This window comes from Orbicella franksi, chromosome 2 (assembly GCF_964199315.1).
Source record: "Orbicella franksi chromosome 2, jaOrbFran1.1, whole genome shotgun sequence".
Lineage (NCBI taxonomy): Eukaryota > Metazoa > Cnidaria > Anthozoa > Scleractinia > Merulinidae > Orbicella > Orbicella franksi.
In genome coordinates, this window is record NC_138146.1 from 14,319,889 (window position 1) to 14,337,011 (window position 17,123).

The 17,123-nt window shown below is 39.6% G+C and overlaps 2 protein-coding genes across 2 annotated transcripts in view; one reads left to right on the plus strand and one right to left on the minus strand.

The window, feature by feature from the left end:
• The first annotated feature begins 2,778 nt into the window (after positions 1-2,778).
• Positions 2,779-9,334, plus strand: LOC145478106 (uncharacterized). The gene is made up of 7 exons (XM_081456020.1): positions 2,779-3,764; positions 4,560-4,654; positions 6,005-6,161; positions 6,601-6,664; positions 7,104-7,381; positions 8,541-8,760; positions 9,247-9,334. Exons 1-7 carry the CDS (start codon positions 3,012-3,014, stop codon positions 9,312-9,314), a joined length of 1,635 nt encoding a protein of 544 aa, XP_081312146.1. The 5' UTR covers positions 2,779-3,011; the 3' UTR covers positions 9,315-9,334.
• A 1,328-nt stretch (positions 9,335-10,662) lies between these two features.
• The window catches only part of LOC145478098 (uncharacterized), a 16,497-nt gene continuing 10,036 nt past the window's right edge, over positions 10,663-17,123 (minus strand). Inside the window, exons 9-14 of the mRNA XM_081456007.1 lie at positions 16,307-16,926; positions 14,870-15,634; positions 13,960-14,332; positions 12,661-12,783; positions 12,060-12,285; positions 10,663-11,190 (exon numbers count right to left, since the gene is read on the minus strand). Coding sequence (XP_081312133.1) covers positions 10,677-11,190; positions 12,060-12,285; positions 12,661-12,783; positions 13,960-14,332; positions 14,870-15,634; positions 16,307-16,926 — 2,621 coding nt within the window. The 3' untranslated portion in view covers positions 10,663-10,676. The remainder of the gene's footprint in view (positions 11,191-12,059; positions 12,286-12,660; positions 12,784-13,959; positions 14,333-14,869; positions 15,635-16,306; positions 16,927-17,123) is intronic.

Genomic DNA, 17,123 nt, shown 5'->3' on the forward strand with positions numbered 1-17,123 from the left:
TGCTTACATTTCGTGTATTCCAATCGCCCGCCATTTTCAATTTGACCCTCTCACGTCAACGGTGACTGACAAATGAGCCTCTGTCCTCCTAGGGAAGACTTCCTTATATAGCGCGCCTTTGTGTTTAAGCACGGTTAACTTGAGCTAACTCAGAATTGTTTTTGGTTACAGATCGATCAAAGTGTGAAGTGTGAAGTTTGTTTGCAGTTTTCATTCTTTGAAGGTGGCTCAATAGAGTAATGATTTATTGCGTTCCGTGCGCTAGTGTTATGTTTTGAAAGCTGTTCTTGAATTCGTTTTAGCACCAAGTCGTCTCACACTTATTAAATGTAATAAGCAATGACTATATATTGATTTACTATCATGTGTAACTGTCGCCGAGCTCATCATTTTAATGTAAACCATGGTATTAGCTACCTGTGAATAGTCTCCCGGTGAGGGAGAGCCCATTTCCGAGATGCCATAAGCCTCTTTATTATATGGCCAGCTCCGTGAGCGGGCAAGATGAATTAAATCCTGCGCTGTGATTGGCCACCCAAGCGGGCAAGATGGAGCTATCTTGCCCGCTCGGGACTACCCGCCGTGTCCCGCAAGAAAAATTTCCCCGAAAGCCATATAATAAATCCTGGTTTGACCAAGCTTGTTCGGTCAAAATGGCTGGACATTGATCTCGTTCTTTTTCTGCGTGTTTATGGACCTCGACTCCGTCTCGGTCCATAAACAGGCAAAAAAAAAAAGAACTTGGCCAATATCCAGTCATCTTGACCGAACAAGCTTGGTCAATAACCCATATCTATCAGACCAAAGAGTGGTGCACAACCATCCATATCAAAATGAGTTTAATTTGCATGTTATTGAAATCTCATTTTCGTATGAAAGGATGGACACCAAGACTCGCTTTGAGAAAGAGGCTAAAGGTAATTCGGAAATGGCCTATTCGGGAGCCTGCACTAATCACAGGCTAGATAATAGTGATAAAACTGTAAATGTTCTTGTAATATGCGCGGATAAAATGTCAAAAATACAGACGTTTCAAGGCCAATGCCTCTTCATCAGTGATCTGAATGCATCCCAAAGTGATGCCCCGCTATAACTAAGACTTCGTTTTAGGTAGTTCTTACGTGCTTAGGACAGGTTCAATTTTATCACCGCTTCCAAATAATTTTGTTGAGAACTGTAGCAGAAAAAGGGCACGAAAACTAATGCTCTGTTTTGTTTTTTTGTTACAAGAAAACAAAATGAAATATTACATCAGCTTATTCGCCGCAACTTCGAATTTCTAGCATACATCTTAAGCGCCATCCACACTAATGCGTTTTCGTGGATGCCTTTTAGCATACGTCCACATAACACGATCCAAAACGCCCACCGTCAACACGCGCCAATGCGTTTCAATGATACGTTTTTGAACTGAAAACGCATGAAAAGCTTTGCGTTCGTTCCCACTTCCGTTTTACAGCGTTTTTTGGTCCACATTGAAATGTTCGAAAATGCTGGTGTTTTTGAGAAAACAACACAGTCATCGTTGGCGCATGCGTGTGTGATGTAAATGAAGTTATCGTTTTTAAAAGCCTCCGCTTTCGCTGTTCACATTAATAAGATGGGGATACGTTTTCAAATGTTTCGACTCTAGGCGGTGTGCGTTCTAAAATAAATTTTACAAGTTTTCACTAAAATTCTCATAAAATATTGGTAATAAATACAGTTGAACCCCGCTATTTCGAACTCTCAGGGGAAACGAAAAATAGTTCGAAATAGCGGGAGTTCGAAATAGCCGATAGTGAATGACTGAAGAGCAAATCCACGGGAAATGGTTTTGAGTTCGAAATAACGGGAAATTCGAAATACCCGAGTTCGAATTAGTGGGGTCCAACTGTATACCTCAAAATCTATTCTTTCTAAATACTATTGGTGAATAATCGATGTATGCGTTTTCTATGGCCGTGAACGATGAACAATTACGATCGTATTTTTATTAGTATAGCCAAAAGCACGTCAATGTGAACGAACCTTACGATTTGCATGAGTTTCTTGAATCGTGTTTTAAAAGCGCGCCTCAATATACAGATCATAGTTATTCGAAAGTTTCCGCTTAACGTACGTGTAGTGGTTAAATTACCAAGGAAGTGCTTTACGGTCCCTAGTGAGCAACAGAAAACAGTAACTGAATTGTTAGAACCAGCGCCTTCGGGCCAATCGATGTTGTCAAACGATTCAATAGAATTGTCATTTTAAGTGCCAATGAAAAAAACTGTTCCTTTAATACGCATGACGTGCACTGTATTTAAATTCGGTGGGGACAAGTTGCTCTTTCACTGTGCCCAATTGGTAGAAATATTGGACTGGTAACAAGTCAATCTGATTGGCTAATTCTTGCATTATTGACGTTTAGCTGTTATACTCACGTATTAAAATAAAATACATGTTGAATACACGCGGTTTCATTTTGAATAATTTACAGATGTCAAGTCTTTTCAGTTGTAAAAGAAAAAAGAAATATAATTAATAGAAAAAAGGGTCCGAAAGATGGAGAAATTAAAAAAACCCTTTGCGTCCACAAGATAGGACTTGTAATGTAGAAATGTAGAACATGAATTTAAAATGTAGAATTCCTAATTTTTTATGCATTTCGTGAAGGAGGTTGTATTCTTGAAAATTTACAGATGTTACGTCTTTTTTAGTTGTAAAAGAAAAAGAAATACATTTAACAGAAAAAAGAGTCCGAAAGATGGAGAAATTTAAAAAAAACCCGTCCACGAGATATAATTTGTGACGTACGAATGCAGAACATGAATTTAAAAGTGTAAAATTCCTCATTTTTATGCATTTCGTTTTATTTTCATAACTGACATGTTATTCTATTGTTTCTATTGATGACATTAATTGAAGTTTGTTCTTGATCACCATTAGAGGCTAAAAGGCCATAGTGTTTACTGCCAAAGCGCTCTCCACGTGTAAATTTAGAAATCCAACTTATTAGTTGAAACTGTTTTGAACGTTTTAAAAGAAAAATGCAACTTTTGTTGGAAGTTTCCGCAGTTGGTCACATCATCGTCATCACCTCGTTTCTTTTTAATCTACAAGGAGTCAGTAACGTGACAGGACAGTTGGACTATATGGATTTAAATCTCGGAGAAGACGTCGCAAAACCAACTCAAGCAAGTTGTGAATTCAAGAAGAGATCGGTACGCAGTTTGAACGGTTCGTCGCAGGAGCGTACCGTGGTAGGGCGGAATTCCAGCGATGATACTGTCAGCTCTACAGTGGATAACGATACATCAGACTTCGTTGACGATTGTTTGGTGTGGCGCTATGATTGTCCCGAGGAAGTTAAAATTTCTTGGTTACAAGCGGCGCCTTTTGTTTACGATACTAGCGGCGACAACGAACACACACCAGATATGAAAGGCATCTTTCATGAAGTGGTCACCCGTGCAATTGGTATTTGTTGCAAAACATTTGCGGGCAAAATCCCGCAAATCCGTTTTCTAAAAAGAGCGTCGAATCTTAGGGTTCTCCATCGTGAACTTATCCATGGCCTGGCAGACATGATAATTCCTGTACACAGCGATGAAGATAAATATGGAGGAAGCTTGCCTTACATTAAAATATTAGATTCCCCTGGTGTTGTACTTATTGTTTCTCATTCTGAATCCACCGTTAAAGAATGGAAAGTGGTGTTAAAGGCTGTGTTGGGAACATGGCCCGTGGTGTTAATGGCGTTCTTAATGTCGTCCGTCGCAGGTGTATTTATCTGGGCCTTGGTGAGTTTATCGACTTACAATAAAAAAGTTCAACTATTTAAAATCAATTGAAGCGTAAAAATGGAGGCGCGGTGATCAGGTTGAACGTTTATTAACGAAAGAGCTTTATAGAGGTCGATATCGCAATCATTGTTTTCATCGTGAATTTTAGGCGACTTAGATCATCTTAAGGAACCTCTCGGCACAGGGACAAGAATTTCTATAGGAGTTTGTGCGCGTACCATACAATACCTTGGTCAAGTAATGCCTTGATCGATAGTTTTACTCGATCAAGCATAAATGAATGCTTATGGACTAAAAAAAAAAATTAAATTTTCTTTAAATAAATAAATAAACAATAGTCGTATCATTTTTATCACGGCAAGTGAATATATAAAAGGTCTTTACAGTTCTTTTATCAGACACATATTTGCATACGCAGGCTTGATTTAATGTTACGTCTTCAGATCAGTAAGAAAGAGAAATTCATTCTATTGAGCGCGTTATCAAAGACCGTCACATCCCGGTGAGGGTTAGGACCTCCTGTTTAAATGTGTCTAAAAACGTCAATCAGAGAAAATATCACCCCCCGCATTGAATAAAACGTTCAGTTGTGTACCTTGCAATCACGTTACTTATTATTTACAGAGCATAATGATATCACACATGTTGTAAACTTCAACACGTTTGGCTAATTGCTCTCTCCCAGAGTAAACACGGCTATCATTTAATATGTTTACCAAGTATCGTATATTACATATTTAACGGGAATTTTCAAAAGTAATTTGTTCCCTAAATGTTGATACTTTTTGTTAGGACTCTTCCCACAATCCTGAGCAGTTTCCCTCAAGATTTGATCTTGGCGCCTTTGAGGGATTTTGGTGGGCATTCGTTACCATAACAACCGTTGGGTGAGTAAAACCCTCCTACTAAATTAGTTTTGAACACGCACATGAAGCACGTGTGGTATAACTTGTTTGTTTCTTGTCGTTTCTTTACTTAATCCTACAGCTCATGATCAGGAATAGAGTCAGTTTTCCCTTGTATTACTTGTCCGTGAAGTATGTAGAAGAAGACAGAGCCTAATTTTCTTGTCAATGGTTGCCAGGCTGTGCTCGTTTTGTTATGATAACGACTTTTTTCTTTCCAGTTTCTAAGCATTGCTTTTGTAAATATATAATAATAAAATCTTCTACTCTACTTATAACAGATTCTGCACCCTGTGACAATTGTACATGAGTAATAACTTTCTTTTTCTCCGTGCGTGATAATTTGAAGTCTCGTGCCTTAAGATAAAGGCTTCCTGTTTATAATGTGGTGTTTTTTTTAAAGAAGAGAAGGCTAACACCCTTGGGCGAAAGAGATCAAACAAAAGAGTAATTTGGGGATATCTCAAAGCTTTTACTCATTGTAAAACATGAAGCAGAAAAGCACGCAATCTCGGAGTTCTTCGGATAAACTTACCGTGTATCGGAAAAAAGAATTTTTACAAAACTTTTGCTTCGACTGCCGCACATCCTTAAGTACAGTAATGATTAAGACGCTGCATCTTTTCGTTAACGTACCTTATTAACTAAGCTCACAGACCGTACTACTACAAGTAAATATCGGACCAAGGTCCAATATTCACCCAGAAAGATCTTAAGCAAGCTTGCTAAATGAAAGAATTAGCACTCGGCTGAAAATAATCCCATGATAGAGAACTGGAAAGACGCTGTAAAGTTCTAGCGCAAAATTCTAATTGAGAGCCGACTAAACGGTTAACGTCCAAATAGCCTGTTTCAGGCTCTCGGTGAGTGGACACAATCGAAAAAGCGGGCAGGCGATGATAGATCCCTTGATAGAGAACTGGAAAGACGCTCTAAACTTCAAGTGGGCAATTCTAATTGAGAGCCGACTAAACGTTTACAACACGCTTTAACGTCCAGATAGCCTGTTTCAGCGGGCGGGCGACGATTAGAGTCTTGGAGAGGAAAGGAGAGAGCCGTAGGTCCCAGACCCCGCTCGTCGTTCTCCCCCTCCTCCCTGCACGCGCTTTGGATCGTCCTCAGGGACCAAGAGCCTGAAATAGGCTGATGTCGAAGAGAACACGAAAGAAGAGAATTATGATTCTTCCCCCATACAAGCCAGAGTTTCCCTCAGAAACAACCCCACGCAACCACACCCAGAACTAATCAGCTGATAGTTTAGGCTGAAGATAGTTTGGGTTTGTCACTCTAAACTTCTAACAACCTGACGTGTTCTTTTAATTGTTGATAAAGCTATGGCGACAAGACACCGAAGTCTACTCTTGCCAGGTCGTTTGCCTTGGTGTGGATATTGATTGGTGTCACTGTTTGTTCTGTGATGACTGCTACCCTCACCAGTGCTCTAACCAATGTCAAGCTTGAGAAATATGACGTGACAACAGGAAAACGGGTTGGGCAATTTTGTGCCTTTATTTTGTTCTTTGAAACTTTGTACTATACCTAAGGGGATGTTGTAGTAATCCCACTCTTTTTCCCTCTAGGAGGTGGTCCTGCATTGATTTTAGGTCTGGGCAGCCCGCTTGATTTTCGAGGGTTTGGATATTTTCCAGCAACAGAAGCTAAGAGAAAAGAAATTGAATCCTCGTCTCATTTAAATGGAATGGAAAAAACGTGAAATACGAAATTGCGGCCATGCCTTCATTAAAGTTCATCCCTCTTCCAAATGACAACAAGAACGTTTATGCTAGGTTCCATGGCTAAATCACCCTAACACCTAACCCCAAATCTACATAGCCGTAGCCCTTTTGAATTAAGCCGAACTAGGCAAACAATCTAATCAACACGGCTGCTCGTTATACTAACCACTGAGTAATCCTTGCATATGATAGGTTGGCGTCTTAAGGGACAGCCCGGCTTTTCAGGATGCCGTCAATTTGGCCGCTAACATTACAAGTAAGAATACGTCATGCTGTTCTCATTAACTGTAGCAATAGGAAAAGAATTGGTAATAGTATAAATGTAGCGATTATAAAGTGTAGCGTAATGTGTTTGTTAACTTTTACCATTAATACCGTGTGAATTTTAATATCCTCTTGAAGCTAAGACGAGTGCTTATTAGTTCAGTTCCTGACTGTCCGTACACCTCCACGCTATTCATTTTTTTTTTCAACTATCTCAGGTTCATCTGTATTGCTTTTGAGCTTTCATTTTCGCTAAATTGAAATTCTTTCAGCAACCGAAGGCCGTTAATTTAAAAGACCTATTAATTCAATTCTTTTTAAAGCTGACAGCACAACTGATTTCTAGCAAAAGAGCTCTTTGGCTACGATTTCTTATAAAGCACAATTTGCATCTTTAGTTATGTTAATTCAACCGGACGTATCTTTTGTAGCTCTTGAAGACCGTGATGAGATGTACGACTCGCTGACAAACCAAGAAGAAATCGACGTGCTCGTAGATGACATTTTCATTGGAATTGAGTCTATGAAGACGAAGGATAAAACGCAACAAATGTCAGTAGCCAACTTTATACCACATAACCGAGCCTACGGAGTGGCGTATGGGAACTATGTGTTTCAGGAGGGTATCTCGGACTGTTTATCAAATGTGATCAAGTTCCGTTACAATGATGTGCTTAAAATCACAAGTAATTACATCAAAGATTCTAAGGTGAGATGAACTTCTGGATTTAAATTATTCTATAACACATCCGGCTCTAGTTTAGTGGCTGATACTGAACCAATAGCTATAGAGGTAACGTAGTTTGATAAAGTTAAGTCTGTATGCGAGCCAATTGGCCCATCAGGCCGGAGCTTAATTCGGTTTCTGTCAGCATGAAGTGACTAGGAGTATTTCTATTCCCCCTTGGATTGGCTGGCAGTCCACCGCAGGGCCCCAGCGTTAAGTTCGCCGGTGCCCATTTATACACCTGGGTGCAGAGAGGCACTGTGAGAGTGAAGTGTCTTGCCCCAGAACACAAAGACAATGTCCCGGCCAGGGTTCAAACCCGGATCGCTCGATCTGGAGACGAGCGCACTAACCATGAGACCACCGCGCCTTCCATAAAGGTAAAGTAGCAATCACTAGTTGGTTTAATTGGAATTCGACAAGAGAGGATGAAGAATAAGAGAGTTTATCTCCCATACATCTCTTATTCTCAAGGTAATCCCTTTTAAGTTATTTTTAGATCACTCCTGATTTCGAAAATCAAAAGAAGGTTTAGAAAAAAAACAATCCTGTCAGGTGGATTTTGGTCACGTGGACAGCCCAAGCGGAAAAACTGGGTACCATTTCTTAAAAGAACTCTTTCATCGTGATAGTTTTTATTTACCCAAGTAACAAAATTTCTCATTTAACTCTAAAAAGGGTTTTTACATTAAAGAAAGGAAAAGACTTCTACATTAACTCATAATACTGAATACAATGGTAATGATGGCATCAGTCGACAGTGATATTTGCTCTGTTAACCATTCAAGCCCGGGATGACGTCATATCACGGCACGTGTAAACAAAACTATGGTTCATGGGCAAAATAATGCCAATAACATGTTAGACAACGTTTTTTTTTTTACTCTTTTTTTGAGCAAAGTATTCCCTCGATAACTGGTGGGAAATATTCACTGGAGAAATCAACAGCCTTACCAGACACCTCTCATCTTTTACTTCTGGTTGCATATCAGTTTCAGGTAGTCCCTTAAAATGAAATGTTCAAGTCTGGCCGCGCACCTCCGTAGTGACAGAATTGACTCTCGACCAAGAATATAAAATTCAACGCATATTTTGTCCCGTAACAGAAATTCAGTCACTCGTAAATACCTTTGCTCTCCAGGCTGCCGAAAGTCAAAAGAGGTCCACCGATGTTGAGCGTAATACCATCAACGCGTTTGACTCTCAGTCGCCAGTGTTCGTTGCTGTTGTGGTAGCACTGTCCTTGTTTCTATTTGTCGTTCTTGTTGGTGGCAAACTGTGCTTTTTCATAACAAAGCAGCTTAACAAAAGGCGAAATACTGGACTAATGGTAACGGCTAGGGAGGATTCAGCTCCGCAAGGTAATTAATATTCGTTAATAATTCACCAGGTTTAAACGAAGGAAATCATGACCGTGACGGTGTTTGGATGTCTAATCTTAATTAGCATAGATTTTTACGATTTCATTTCTCCGTTTTCTCCCTAGTTTTAGTTTCGATTGAGAAGATATATCAAACACTCAAGATAGTGTTTGACCACATTTCCAAACACCTCGAAGTTCGTCAAAAATGCTCAACTTCGCGCCGCATTTTCGACTCTCTTCTTGGTTTTTGAAAATGTGGTCTAACACGGTCTTCCGTGTTTGATATATTACCTCAAAGTTACTTTTAATCAAACCTGTTATACATTTAAGCGGACACAAAGGTAGTGCTGTGTCTAAATGTCATTTATACTCACTCCAGCATTGAGGAGCAGCTTTGGCGAAATATTTCTCGATTTCCTTTAGTTAGTACTTAACCTTGCAAAACACCTCTTTCTCAAAACTTCTTTCCCTTATTTTTCTACAGTAATTGCTGAAGAATTCAATATATTGCCGTCGACTTGTAGTTGTGGACAACAGCAAACAGAGGTTTAGATGCTGGGATGCATTGCATAAGAAGACTAAAAGTTAAAATCTGCTAGCTATGGTTGGAGTGTGACATGTTACATTATGATTTCTTCTTTAGGGGTAATATACCCTGATGCTCTTTATTCAAATCGACGTTTTGTGCAATTTACATATTACGTTGTGAAGATTTCTTGTACCCAAGAGTACCTCCTGTGGTTTACAGTGGAAGGTATCTTAATCTTATGACGAAGTTTTAGATTATTTTTAAGATTTGTATGAAGAAAAAGAAAAGAACAGTTATAGGAGGATTTTATCCAAATTCATAAAAGTTTAGATATGCAGTCATGTAAGCTAAGGATGTCGGATGAAAGTTGTAAGCTTTCGAGACTGAAAAGTGAATGCGTAGAATAGAAGAAGCGATGCACCGTGAAAATACAGATGAGATTAATAACGTGAGGAACGTGAATTCTTACGTTTCCTTCTGTTTGTTAAAATGATTCTCTCAGACAAACGTTTAGCAGAATTTTGAAAAGCTTCAAAAATACAGAAACCTACAAAATCAGAAAATCTCTGAAGGGTCGAAACGTATCAGTACCTCAAGGGTTAAAATAAGACCCTGCCGAAATATTTTTACAATAACATGCGTGGATACCCAAACTTCTATTCGGTCTTGTTTCGTAAGCTTCACTCTTAGATCGGGATTCCTTTCGCTTCAGAAAAAATCAAGTCACTTCAATCTTTAACATTTCCTTTGTATTTTATATTTGTTATTGTTTAACTCCATTCTCCCTTATTGAGTGAAAATCCTGAAAAACTAACAGTTATTTTCTTCTTTTACTTGGAATCTCTGAATTACACTGGAATCTCTATTTCGTAAGCTTGAACCGTTGAACCAAGAGATAACTCGAACCAAAAGTTGTTTCCCACTAGATTTACTTTTTTTGAACCCTGTAATTTTATCTCTTATCCTGCTCTTTTCTAACCCTCGATAATTCAAAACTTCCGCACACTCAAACCAATCCTCGGACCTTGCAGGAATAACTCACATTTGATAGCTTGCACCTTTGAAAATTTTAAAAACTACGCTTCAGCGCCGACTTTAGGAAGCAGCTGCACGCCCAGGAATCAGAATTAAAAAATGACAACTGGATTACATTTGTTACGGTGTGATGTCCCGAAAAAAAAATGTAAAACGTACGTCACAAAAAATTGAAAGATTGTGAGCTAATGTAACTCGGGACGGAAAAGATGGAAAAAAAACACAAAAAACAGTTTTGCCTCTCTTCGTATTTTATTATTTATCTTGAACTCTTTAATTAACAGTTACATTGTACGATTTAACTTTGGAGGCCTCTTAATGGTAGCTTATCAAAATCGATGTTTCATTAATTATGTTTTTCTGCCAACTTTGGTTGAAGACTTTTCTTTCTTGTTTTTGGTGAAGAGTGCCTTTCCTGAGGACAGATGTAAGTCGTCTTCACTCGCCACGCCTTCTGAATAACTTGGATTCGGAATGGGTGCGGAGCATGTTGCTGGTTTTGTGTAGAGAGCGCTCTGCTCTTCCAAAATCGGCCAAGCATCGTACCACTCCTTGATATTTCCGATCGCTGCATCACAGCTTTTCACATGTGCTGTAATTACTTCGTCACTAAGTACGTGATTCCACATATTGATTGAGGTCACACGAATTGGAAACGCCTTTCCTTGTGGGACATCTAGACCAAACCTTCCCCCTCCTGAGAAGCTTTGAACTCCTGAATACTCCCAAGTGCTTTCTCGCTCTCCATCTACGAAAACACGTAACACGCGGTTCATACCGGACCATGTGGTGGAGAGCAAATGCCAGGTTGGATTTGCCATGAATTCTTGTGGCCACCGCCAGTAGAATTCTGCCGTTACTCCGCTAATGAACGAAATAGAGTCGAGGAAGAAGTCAGGAGTGTCTACTTAGTTACAAAATAGATGATATTTATTTTCAGTGAAGGGAAATCGTTATCAAGTTCAAAAGAAATTTTTCACAATCTTCTGTCATTTTTATTTTGTCGGTTGAATCTAAATTTGTTAAACAACAACAACAGGTATTACTTTTTTAATCGTATCTATAACAAAATTCTCGATCGTGACTGGTTCAAGACGCGGCTATTTGTCACGTAATCGGCGCACGATCACGTGGGTGTCCAATTTTAGGTATCCAGTTTGAACTTTTTGTAATTCGATACCCACGTGATTTGCATGTCAATTACGCGCGCTTTAGTGGCTTCCTTCGTAATGTTTTGTACAGTTTTGAAAACTGACTTACGAAAAGCGCTACACGTTTTCGCTCAGAAGAAGTTCTCAAAATACATTTTTAATTCCGAAATTTGTTATAGATACGATTAATTGGCAACTGGACCTCGTGTCGTACAATTTAGGGAGTAATCGCGCGAGTAATTGCAAAATCGGACGAGCGCGAAGCGCGAGGTCGATTTCAAATTACTCCACTCCTTCCAGTTACTATTACTTATATGATGACAAAGATAACTAGACCTATAGCATCACTAAGCTAACTTACTACAGTACTGTTCACATAATCTTCAAGTCACTATTGATCGACGGTAAGCTTGAACAATAGTTTTAGTATATACCAACAGGGACCTCTGACATGATAGAGAAAACATTTTTAGCGTTTAGTATTTAGGAACAAACCACCGTAGCCGGGTATTTCACTGGTTCGGTATATACTCAAACATTCTTTACTTCAGAGTCGGTAAATGAACAGCGAGGGATATTTACCTAAACATCCACACTCTGAACGCCAAACCAGACGGACTATGTTCGTACTCCACAAAATCCAGGTAAATACGGGCGTCGGAATAGAAAAATATCCCAGGAGTGGGGACCTTGGTGCCGGATAACTGGACCCAAAATGACACTGTTAATTCTGACATTCTAGGCATGTCTGTGTCGAAGTCAATCTCCTTTGGGCCTGTGAGTTCATTTCCGTTAATTTCAAAAGATTCTGAAACGAGAATGAAAAAAAAAAAGAAAAAAAAGATTTAATTAAATTTCTAAGGTGGGAATTGAAAACTTATATTAGCATCTAAACCACCAACAAGCTATTACGAGGTTTTCGTGATTTCTTGGTATACAATCGCAAAAGATACCCTGGTGTGTAAAAGCATTTACTTTCTGTCCTGAGCACCCCAAGTGAGACCAAACGTAAATTTATAATGACGCCCAAGACCAGAAGACGAGCAACCCAACCACTTTCACATGGGAGTACCACCCCCTACCCCCCCAAACCCCAACCAGGGGAAAGTCTTTCTGGAAACACTGGTTAATATACACTGAAATCATATATAATTTCAATGCTATCATTTATATTACGACTCACCCTTACAAACTCCCTTCGATGTCAAGAAGGTGTTTTCAGGACAGTGATCCAAGCACTCGTCAGTGTTGATGTCCTTGGCCATTCTGCAGGCTTTACATTGGGTACTCTTTGGCCCTGTGCATCCTAAATCAAAGACGTAAAACTTCTGTCATGTCAGGCAATGTGTCAATGACGAACCTTATTTTAGAGTACTTTGAAACATTGCTATCGCAAACCCTTTAATGGATTGTCGTCATCGCTGTTTAAAATACGGCAGCGAAAGCACAGCTTAAAAAAGCCAATGAAATTTGCTCGCTTGCTGCAGGACGTGAGGTGCGAGGTCAGTATAGATTCGAAGAAAATATAATCATCATTTTCGCTAAATTATTGATACAGTCAAACCTGTTTTATGGGGAAAACGTGTAGAGCCGTATTATCAGGCAGAGGCTAAGATACTTCTGAACATTTTCGGTCAAAAACTTGGTAGATTTCAGGTTGATTTCGAAACATCGTACTGCACCCTCTGTAATGGTTATGGAGATATTTTTCATCACGTCTTAGAACAAAGTCAAACTGCGTTGTCGAAATATTTAAAGGTTCAATCGTTATTTTAACAAACTTATATATTTGGTGTACTGTGCTTTGTTCATTATTGCATCTGAAGTTCCAATTCTTCATCATAATTTTATGGGTTATTGCCAAAGATGGCTCAATATTGGTTGAGTTTTCTTTCTGGCGTTCTTATGTGAGACGCTGTCTATGTCCATAATAGCACAGAAAAGTACCTATACAGTCATCAAGATAAAACCTGAGCTTGGAAAATAAAGGATTCACTACATGCCACAAGGAAACTATTGAGGGACACTGGAGGTGATCTCGAGCGGGCCAATCACAAAGTAGAAGTCGGTTCATTTTTCTCGCTTGCAGAGCTAGCCCCACAACTAAAGAGATTATTGCGTCTCTTCTTGCGATAATTAATCAAACGTTGCAATGCCAATGCCAATGCTAATGTTGAGGGAACTCCTGAGAGTGAAGCTTAGATACCTAGGAATATGGGAGGAGGAGGGTTTCACGAAGCCCAAGCCCGTTTTGTGAAGCACAGAGGTAGGCTTCACGAAATCAGCTAGTAATTAATTTCCCAGAACTTCTGATCGATCCGACAGAGTATATTGCATGTACATTTACTCTGAGATTGGTGCATCAGCTCAATTCACTCTCTTGAACAGTGAAAATAGGAAACAGCCTTACATACATGTTTCATTTGATTCTGTTTGTATAGAACTTGTTTGTCTTACCGGAACATATGAACCTTTATCTTACCTGCGGTTGGATCACAATTTAAGTGGCATTGTTCAGCGCACAAGCCGGTTGGATTGTCTTCCCTTGTGCTGCCCTTACAACTTGCATCGGTCAGTTTTCTTGGCAGCAAATGGGCATCCATTATCTTAGCGGGAACGTCTTCGATACCGAATGCGTAAAACTGAACGCTTAGTGGTGGATCAGACCCGTTTTCTGCGACGTCTCCGAAACTAAGAAATACGTCCCCAGCATCTGAGCTTCCTTGGCTTTTGCCGTATTCGATGCGGACAGCCTCTTTCGACTCTGTTACGCAGACAAAGTAGGATTGGTGTATGGATTCCGTACCAATACCAACAGCACTTTCATCTTCGATGAATATCTTTGACGTCGATCCCTGAAATGACATGTTTTTGTATATACTATTTTGGAAGAACTGATAATGTCACATATATGAAATGCTTGAAAACTAAACGAGTTGCTCAATTCAAAGTAATCACCCCTGTAGCATCCATCCTCTATATACCCCCTCCGGCCCCAAAATTTGCGCCTGCCTTTTCGGTGACTGTTCAACTTAAAAACTATGCTAATCGTCATTGAATCTCATCGGCGCTGTAAATACCTTCCTTGGTGGAATAGTTAGATTAGCGAGTAGGGAAACCTCTTTCAATATCTAAAGAAGAAACTTAATGCCGACTCGATGACAACGCATGCAGAGAGAAAATTGTTTTTCAAACAATACTAGTAAAAAGGCTTAACCATTTCTGGCGAATTAAAATATTGGTAATAACCTATTTGCAACCTATGCTAACTTCAAGACATCAAAGACATCAAATTCAGAAACTGCAATCATCTAATAATGTAATATTTCCACCAATTAAGTGACTAAAGCTAAAATTTGAAATAACTGAGCGACAAAATAACTTCACGCTACCTTGTATATATCAACTCTGTCGCTGGCTATTCGAATAGTGTACTGCGAATGCGGTTTTCCTGGAGACACAGCAAACATCACATAGATAGTTCCACTTGTAATCGCCGTGAAATGTAGACATTTTCCTCCTTTTGGATCAAAGCGCAACGCATTTGAAAACATAACTTTACATGTCTTAATAGCGGGAGCAGGAGCGGAGGCATCCATTAACTTTGAGCGACGCTTAACTGTTTTTCCACGATTAGCCTCAACTTGCCCAATAATAGAGCCCCTCATGTTAGAATTTAAACCTTGGAAGATTTTCTTGGACGCTTTAAAGTCGCTGTCAGTAAGAACAAGTCGACCTGTCTTTTCATCGAAGCTCAGTACCAGACCAAGAACGGAAATTTTCTTGTTTTTAGGGTCACCACTACCTCCATTGTTAAAGCCATTGTAAAGGTGAAGAACTTTTTTCTCGTCATCAGTGAACCAGCGATTGTCAAGGAATCGAATGCGTCGCACCATATTCTTAGGAATCACCACGCCTCCGTGCTGGGAATCTTTCAAGTCTTCTTTCATGTCGATTATGACCTTGACCGGCATCCTGGTTGTTATCAATGATTTCCACGTGGGTACACCTTTGACTCTTAACAATTCTTTTGAATCTGAGCTATCATTTGGCGCAAACAGTGCACGGCTTGATGGCTCTGACAACGCCTCGGTGGCTACCTCAGTTGCAGGTTCAGAATTACACTTGAGGTTGAAATCCGAGATGGAAATGGTGCCCTGCGTAAGAAAGATTTTTTTTATCAAACATAGACTTTACGTTATAGTATTAGAACGTTTATGTCTGCAATTGAAATGTACCAAGCCACAGCTCCGATGATTTTTCAATGATTTACTCCCTGGTGTCAAATATGCACTAGTAAGTCAAGTGTTGCGGGAAATTCCCTCGTAAAGGGGCTAGCATATTCATCATCTTGTCAGTCGGAGTGTAGATTAAGGATTTTAGTATCATTAAGGGCGTTCATGAGAGAGGCAATCAAGGTATCTGTTTGGGTTGCACGGATGGATAGAGTAAAAAGCGTCGTTATGTAAGTAAGTAAACAAGCAAGCAAGCAAGCAAGCAAGCAAGCAAGCAAGCAAGCAAGCAAGCAAGCAAGCAATCAAGTAACTGAGCAAGCAAACAAGCCGGCAAGCAAACTGGGAAAAATAAACTGTGGAAAAAAAATCCGTGGGGAATTACTCAGGAATTATTCTTCCTTGAGCTAAGATGTCGTTAAACTTTGGAAAAACTAATGAAGGAGCTGTCCGATCTTTCCAATGTGATGAAAAGCTTGAGAATTGGCACCATAATACGACGCTGCTATCTGTATCTTGATGCTTGCTGATGCATGGATACACTATATAAGATCAATGAGCAAGAAATGTCAAAAAAAAAAAGACTTTAATATATACCTCTTCCATGTAAGTTTCAATGGCTCTGTGAAGACTCGATCGTCTTCTTTTTATTGCCTGCTCCAAGCCACCACGCCCCTCAAAGGGGCAGTACACCTTCTTCTTTAACTCGTCGCCCTCGGTAATTTCATAGTATTTCACTTCTTCTCCATCTTCATTTTTCTCTGATTTTAGCGCCGAGACGTAACCTTCACAGCCCCAATTAACCGTTTCCTCTGGGAATAGATCGGTTGCGCGAAAGTTTACCAGGTCAGTAATGGGACTCATGCGAAACTTGAAAGGCTTAGGGTAAGAGGGAATACTTGTTAGCCAGTGTTTGAATTCGTTTTTAAATGTCGGTGAGTATACATCAGACAAGATTGAAGCAATTTCATGGCTTCCTCCCTGGGCCACTACCGATGTGGACGTAGTCTGAGTTGCCTTATTGAATCCAGAACCCTGTTCGTAGGAAGCACTGGCGCCAACGCTTGCGAAAAGACTCTTGTATTCGGCTTCCATAATTATTGAAAAGTGCGTCTTCGACTGAGCAGTCTCCTTATCCATGGTTTTACGAATTTCAAGCTGGCCTCCAAACTTTGCTGATTGTATGTAATGAGTTCCCCATCGTTGAACGAAGTCCTCTGTGAACAAATAATTATAAACATATATTACTAATCAGAGTGAAAGGCCCAAAAATGATTGTAAGCGTAGTATCTATGTATAGACTTATAATACCGTGTTCACACTAACATGATAATTACGTTTAAGAGTGGTTTAACTAAACAAGGTTAAAAATTGGTTGCTCATATCGTGCACATCCGACAAGTTAGCTTGGTAA